Source organism: Phaseolus vulgaris, chromosome 4 (assembly GCF_000499845.2).
Source record: "Phaseolus vulgaris cultivar G19833 chromosome 4, P. vulgaris v2.0, whole genome shotgun sequence".
In the NCBI taxonomy this organism is placed as follows: domain Eukaryota; kingdom Viridiplantae; phylum Streptophyta; class Magnoliopsida; order Fabales; family Fabaceae; genus Phaseolus; species Phaseolus vulgaris.
In genome coordinates, this window is record NC_023756.2 from 28,014,003 (window position 1) to 28,020,796 (window position 6,794).

At 53.7% G+C, this 6,794-nt stretch overlaps 1 protein-coding gene across 1 annotated transcript in view; it reads left to right on the forward strand.

Annotated features, from left to right (window-relative positions):
* Window positions 1-488: 488 nt before the first annotated feature.
* The window catches only part of LOC137838583 (formin-like protein 18), a 44,011-nt gene continuing 37,705 nt past the window's right edge, over window positions 489-6,794 (forward strand). The window contains exon 1 of the mRNA XM_068647828.1: window positions 489-1,553. Coding sequence (XP_068503929.1) covers window positions 489-1,553 — 1,065 coding nt within the window. The remainder of the gene's footprint in view (window positions 1,554-6,794) is intronic.

The following is a 6,794-nucleotide window of genomic DNA, read 5'->3' on the forward strand; positions in this document are numbered from 1 at the left end:
CTCCCTCTTCCAAAACTCTTACAAAAACTGGAAAGGGAAATTCTTTAGAGTGTGCAGCGCCAAACACGACCCCACGACCTTGGACGAGTTCCCCCTTTATTGGACGGAGCGCCCTAAGCTGCTTAGGGACAAAGCCCTGGAAGAGCTATCTCCCGCTAACAGGGAGGTGAGCAAGGCCTTGGCTGGGCTGGGGATCGTTTTTGATACATTGAAGCTTGTTGCTAGCGAATACAATGCTCACGCCCTGACAACATACTTTGGTAAGGAGACTCTCCCCTCATCCCTCTTGCTGTGAACACCTTTCTACCGGATGTTTGTTCCCACAGCCTCTTCCCCCCGTCTTCCATGGTGCCATGTTACTTGCATTTCACGCATCTATGCGCTTTGTAATTTTGTATAGTTGCTTTGGCCTTGATTTCCGCTGCTTGGTCTATTTTGATGTAGGATCGGTGATGGACGCCTCCAAAAGGATGATGCTGGCGAAAGCGATGAAGGAGGCTCGTGCTGCCAAGGCGGGCGCCTCCTCCACCCCTGCTGCTGATCCGATCCCCCCACCAATTCTGCCACCGCCACCACCGATCACCACCGAAGCCCCCCTAGGCTCAATTCCGTCATCTCCACATAGCCTCGAGGCGCTTCAGACTCCCGGCTCTCCTCTGCCCATCGTCGCCGTTCCTCTAGCGGTGGCCTCATCACCGGCTCCAACCCCCCTTGACAAAGGGAAACGGGTCTTGGAGATTTTGTCGGATGATGAGGACTCGGAAGGTGTGACACCCTTCAAGAGGAGGAAATCTGCGCGAGTTCCCCTTCTGCCGGAGGCGTCGCCCCAAAGAGGGAACTCCTTCATGGATAATCCTCCAAGTGCAACCTCACTTCCCCCCACAGCAGTCCAAGAGGAAGGGGGCGAAGGCGCCGAATCTGCCCCGCCTCCGCCACCAGCAGAAGTCTCTGCTTCCCCTGCTCCCGTCGCTGCCGCCCCCGATCTCATCGCCATCCCTCCTCCAATCATGCATCTGATGAGGGGCTTCAGTGGCGGAACTATGCCAAAGGGCACCGACAGGAAGGAGGGCATGCCTTTCTACTTGGGGGCCTTCTTGGCGGTGGCCCTTGAATGGCGCGCCCAGGCTAGAAATGCGGTCCTGCAAGCTCAAACCCTCCAGGCCTTGGAAACAAAGGTAACTGCCCTGGAGGAGGAAAAGAAAACCCTGGAATGCCAAAACAAAACCTACCAAAGCACTCTGAAGCAGGCTCAAGAGGCCAAGGAAAAGGCTGAAAAGCAACTGGCAGAGGCGATGGGGTTCCAGGCTGACTTTTATACTCGGGAAGTCGCCCTCCAAGTTCAGTTAACGGGCCTTCAAGACTTAGTCGAAGCTGGCGCGGAAGTTCAAAAGGACTTGAAGGACCGCTGCTGTGAGCAGGCTGAAGAGATGGAGCGGATGGAGGGGGAAATGGCTACCCAGGCCAAAGCTATGGGCCTTCTTCAGGTCGACTACGACAAACTACAGGTCGAGGTCAATCGGCTTCGTGTGGAAAAGGAAGCTCTGGAGAAGCAGGTAGCTTCTGGGGACGCCGCCATTGAGGGGCTAGAGAAGGACAAAAAGGCCCTCATCCAGGACATGGCGGGCACTTTCGAGGAGGGATTCCAGGAAGCTCTGGCCCAAGCAGTCTGCATGAATCCAGGGATCGACATTTCCAGCTGCGATTCCACTCACCACATTGTTGATGGAAAGGTCGTGCCTCTGGAGATAGACGATTGAGCCGCCACCCTCGATTATCAGCCCATTCCTTTATACTTGTTTTAGCCTTCTTTGATAAACTTGTAATTCTTTGAATTGTCTGCACTCTTGCTACAACTCTGGGGTTTTGTATGATTGCTTTCGTGTCCTCGCGACACAGAATTCTGCCTGTGTGATCTTATTCTCATTCTTTGCCTTTGCGTGCTTCGGTTGTTTTGCTTGTATTATACCCGTTTCTTTCACTTCGTTGGGCGTCCTTGTATGCCCGGGAAAGGTCACGCGCCAACGCCCACGCCCATGGAGAGGCTCACCTAGTGGAGCCGTATCGTCCACAGGGTGTCTCTAACACCGAAACGGTCCTTTCCTTGATCCTTAACGCCCGGCGCCCACGCCTAAGGAGAGGCCTGCTACAGCAGCGCCGTATCGTCCCCGGGTGTCTAAAACGCCGAGTGCTCTGGGGGAGGGGGGTCGTTCCCTCCATGGTCTTTCCTTCCCATAGGTATCGGGGAACACCCCGCCAGTGATTCGCTGGCGTTTGGCGGTCGTCTCCCTCCACAGTCTTTCCTACCTGTGGGTATCGGGGAGGCGACCCTGCTGATATTTTGGTTGGCGACGCCGTGACCTCTCACGCTGGCGTCGCCCTTTGCGTCCTTCTAGGCGACGCCTCGGGCGTCTCATGCTGGCGTCACCTTGGGCGTCATCTTTACCTTGACATCGACTTTGACCTTGGCCTTGGTCGACGCTTTAGGACAGCGAAGAGCTCAAGGTGTTGCCCGTGCCATCCCCGTGGTGCTTCTTGTATGGCTGAGGGGACGTTCAGTCATTCGACTTGATCCACGTGGCGCTTCTTGTATGGCTGATGGGACGTTCAGTCATTCGACTTGATCCTGACTCCCACTGTGCCCCTGACCCACTTTCGACGGCGCATCGTACCACTGGGCATTCTGTCGATACGACGTGTTCTGAGTTTAACCAGGGCTGTCAGGGCCATCCTTCCATCTTCTGCCACGTGGCTCGATCGTGCGGTGCATCCATTCGCGTCGTTTAGCGCTCTAACTGCAATACCTCCATGTGTGTTGTTTGGCGCTCTAACCGCTATATTTAATTCTTCCAGACTTTGAAACTGCACTCATCATTTCTACGCTTTTCGTAACCTAACTGCACCCTTTCTCCTTTCGCGAAGAGTTCTTCCAGTGTTTGTTCAAGAATGTCGTCTTGTGCTACTCCCCCCAGGGTCGACCCCAAGGACCTGTATCTGTGGGCTTCGAGGGAGCTCCTCGACGAATGCTCCTGCTTACTCCCCACCAGAGCCATAAGGGAACACAAAGGAGATTCATGCTCCTATGATCACCGTGCCTTCGCGAGGAGGCACGACGACGACATTGCTGTGTTTCCTTGCACTCTAGGGGAGCCAGTATGCGGAGATGAACGGGCCAACGATGGGGTCCCCTTCTTTTACTTCTACCAGGTGGTTTTCAAGATCATCAGCGTGCGCCTGCCCTTCTACCGGTTCGAGAAGGAACTGCTGACGGAGATCAATGCTGCTCCGGCCCAGTTATACCCCAACAGCTGGGCCTTTGTCAAAGCCTTCGACATCCTTTTCGGGTTTCTGGGTTGTGCTCCGTCGGTTGACCTCTTTCTTCACTTCTTTGAGGTGAAGAGGCAAAGGAACAACCTCTAGGTAACTCTCAGTAACGTTCCTAGGAGAGTTCTCCTCACCCCCTTCCAAAACTCATTCACCGGGTGGAAAGGTCGGTTCTTCAAGATCTGCTGCACTGACCTCGTTCCCACCGCTCTGGATGGTTTTCCACTGTACTGGGTGAGAGAGGCGAGGGCCCTCAAAACCAAACCCTTCAAGAAGCTGGCTCCGAGTGACCAAGTGGCTTGCCGGATTCTTGCTGAGGCGGGAGGTTTTGACTCCGCCACCTTGATCAGCTTGGAGTTCAACGCTGGAACTCTCGAAAAGTATATATGTATGAGTCGTTGCCCTAGAAACTTCCGCCTTTATTGTTTCCTATCTGTGCATGTTTTGCTTCATGGTGCCTCTGACACATTCATCCCCCTTGGTGCAGGTTCGAAAATAAACCAAGAGAGGAGGACACGACTTACCCGAGCTCTGCGGGCTGGGATCGGGGCTTCGTCTTCCTCTAGTGCTGACTCCAACGGCCACTGAGAAGTGGCTCGTTCGTGTTTTTGCATGATTTGTAATATTTTCCCCATTCGCGCTACTCACATTGTATCGAACATTGCTTGTAACATCAACTTTTCTATGCAACACTTGATTTTTTTCGACGCCGCTTTACTTTGCATACGTTTCTCATATTGCGCGTTTTTCTTTCGTCATGTTCCTCAACGGCGCTTGCACTCAGGCGACACCTTCTCTCTTGGCGACGCCTTCACCCAGGCGACGCCTTCTCTCTTGGCGACACCTTCACCTAGGCGACACCTTCGCTCCTGGCGACGCCTTCCCCTAGGCGACGTCTTCGCCTAGGCGACGTCTTCGCCTAGGCGACGTCTTCGCCTAGGCGACGCCTTCACCTGGGCGACACCTTCTTTCTTGGCGACGCCTCGCATTACTTCAAGCGAAGAAAGATAAAGGCTGAAAACCAAGGCACGGCTTTTTCTCAAACTTGTTTTTTTTTTTTTTTTCTTGGTGACCTCGTTAAAAAACCCCAGAAGGGGAAAAAGAGCGTCCCCTTTATCAAGACTGTTACATGGCTGCTTTACATAAGTCAACTAAAATAAAACTTCAGATTGGCTGCATTCCAACTGCGCGGGATAGGACCTCCATCCAAGGTCTCTAGGCTGTACGAATCGTTGCCCTTAGCCTCAGTAACTCTGAAGGGTCCGGTCCACTTGGGAGACAGCTTATTCTCCAGCTCGTATGGGTGGGCTTTCCTCATCACTAGGTCGCCAATCTGAAACTGTCGTGGCTTTACCTTAGAGCTATATTGCCGCTCTACCCTTCTCTTCACTGCTTCAGCTTTTATTCTGGCTTCTTCCCTGGCTTCGTCTAGTAGATCCAAGTTTACCCGCCTTTCTTCATTGGATTCCTCCGCCACAAAGTTTTGAAAACGTGGTGAGCTTTCGTGTATTTCTACCGGGATCATCGCGTCCGACCCGTACACCAGACTGAAAGGCGTCTCCATGGTAGAAGATTGGGGCGTGGTGTGGTATGCCCATACGATCCTTGGAACTTCCTCCGCCCACGCCCCTTTGGCCTTCTCTAACCTTCTCTTTAGCCCCCTTAGCAGAACTCTGTTTGCTGACTCCACTTGCCCGTTGGTCTGGGGGTGTTCGACTGATGCGAACACTTGCTAGGTACCTATCTCAGCGCACAGATTTCTCAACTGCTGACTGGCAAACTGGGTCCCGTTATCGGATATCAGGCGCCTAGGTACGCCAAAGCGGCACACAATGTTCTTCCACACAAAGTGCTGGATCTTGTGCGCGGTGATCTGTGCCACGGGCTCTGCCTCTATCCATTTGGTGAAGTATTCAATGGCAACGATCAAATACTTCATCTGCCTGATTGCCAGTGGGAATGGGCCCAGGATGTCGATTCCCCATGTGTGGAAAGGCCACGAGCTGTATATGGATCGCAATTCTTCTGGCGGCGCCTTGTGCCAGTCGGCGTGCTTTTGGCATTGCCTGCAGCGCTGGGCGTGTCGCGCGCAGTCCTCTTTTACTGTCGGCCAGAAGAAACCTGCGCGTATCACCTTGGAGGCTAAAGACCTTCCCCCTACGTGGCTCCCGTAGATGCCTTCGTGGAGCTCCGCCATTATCCTGGTGCACTCGTCGCCGCTTACGCACGTTAGGATAGGGTGTGTGAACCCGTGTCTGAACAACACCCCATCCACCAGAGTATATCTTGCGGCATTTCTTTTGACCTTCTTACCCTCTTCTGGCTCCACTGGGAGAGTCCCATCCGCCAGGTACCGCTTGTATGGCGTCATCCAGGTGTCTCCCTCAGCTAGGACACATACCTGCATTTGCCTTTCTTCTTCAAGCGTGTCCGCATATGTGCTGATGCGTGGCGTCTTCAGCGTATCTTGGATTAGAGAGCGATGATTCCTTGGGCTCTCTCTTGATGTACAGATTTGGAGGACATTCACCCTGTTATCTTCCACGAACTTACGCGGAGCTTTGAGCGTTTCCTGGATCACTGTCCTCTGCCTACCCCCCTTGCCTGAGCTGGCCAGCTTGGCAAGCAGGTCAGCTCTGGCATTCTGCTCCCTTGGGACGTGTATCAGCTCAAGAGCGTTAAATGCTCCCTTCAATAGTTGGACGTATCTTAAGTACGTCGCCATCTGTGGGTCCTTCGCCTGGAACTCACCCGACACCTGCCCCGTAATAAGCTGGGAATCGCTTTTCACCAGGAGGTTCTGCGCGCCCATCTCCTTGGCAAGGAGCATTCCGGCTATCAGGGCTTCATATTCTGCCTGATTGTTACTTGCCTTGAAGGCGAAGCGCAGGGCCTGCTCAATCAGCACGCCGTTGGGTCCCTCCAAGACTATTCCCGCACCACTCCCTTGCTGGTTGGAAGAGCCATCAACCGAGAGCAACCACTGCGAGCCCACCTCCACCTCCTGTTCTCCTCCGGGCGATAGTTCTGCTACAAAATCTGCATACACTTGCCCTTTGATGGATCCTCGAGGCTCGTATTGGATGTCGAATTCTGACAGCTCCACCGCCCAGCGTACCATTCTCCCAGCCACGTCAGGCTTCTGCAGCACCTTCTGTATAGGGAGATTTGTCATCATTACCACCGTAAAGCTGTGGAAGTAATGACGGAGCCTCCTGGTTGAAAATACCACCGCCAGCGCTGCCTTCTCCAACGCCTGGTATCTGGTTTCCGCACCTTGTAAGGCCTTGCTTACAAAATAAATGGGCTTTTGAATCTGGTCCTGCTCCTGGACCAGCACTGAGCTGATAGCTCGTTCCGTCACTGCGAAGTACAGCCGGAGGGGCACGCCTGTTACCGGTTTGCAGAGGACCGGTGGCGTCGCCAGGTATTCTTTCAACTTAATGAAAGCCGCTTCGCATTCGTCAGTCCAT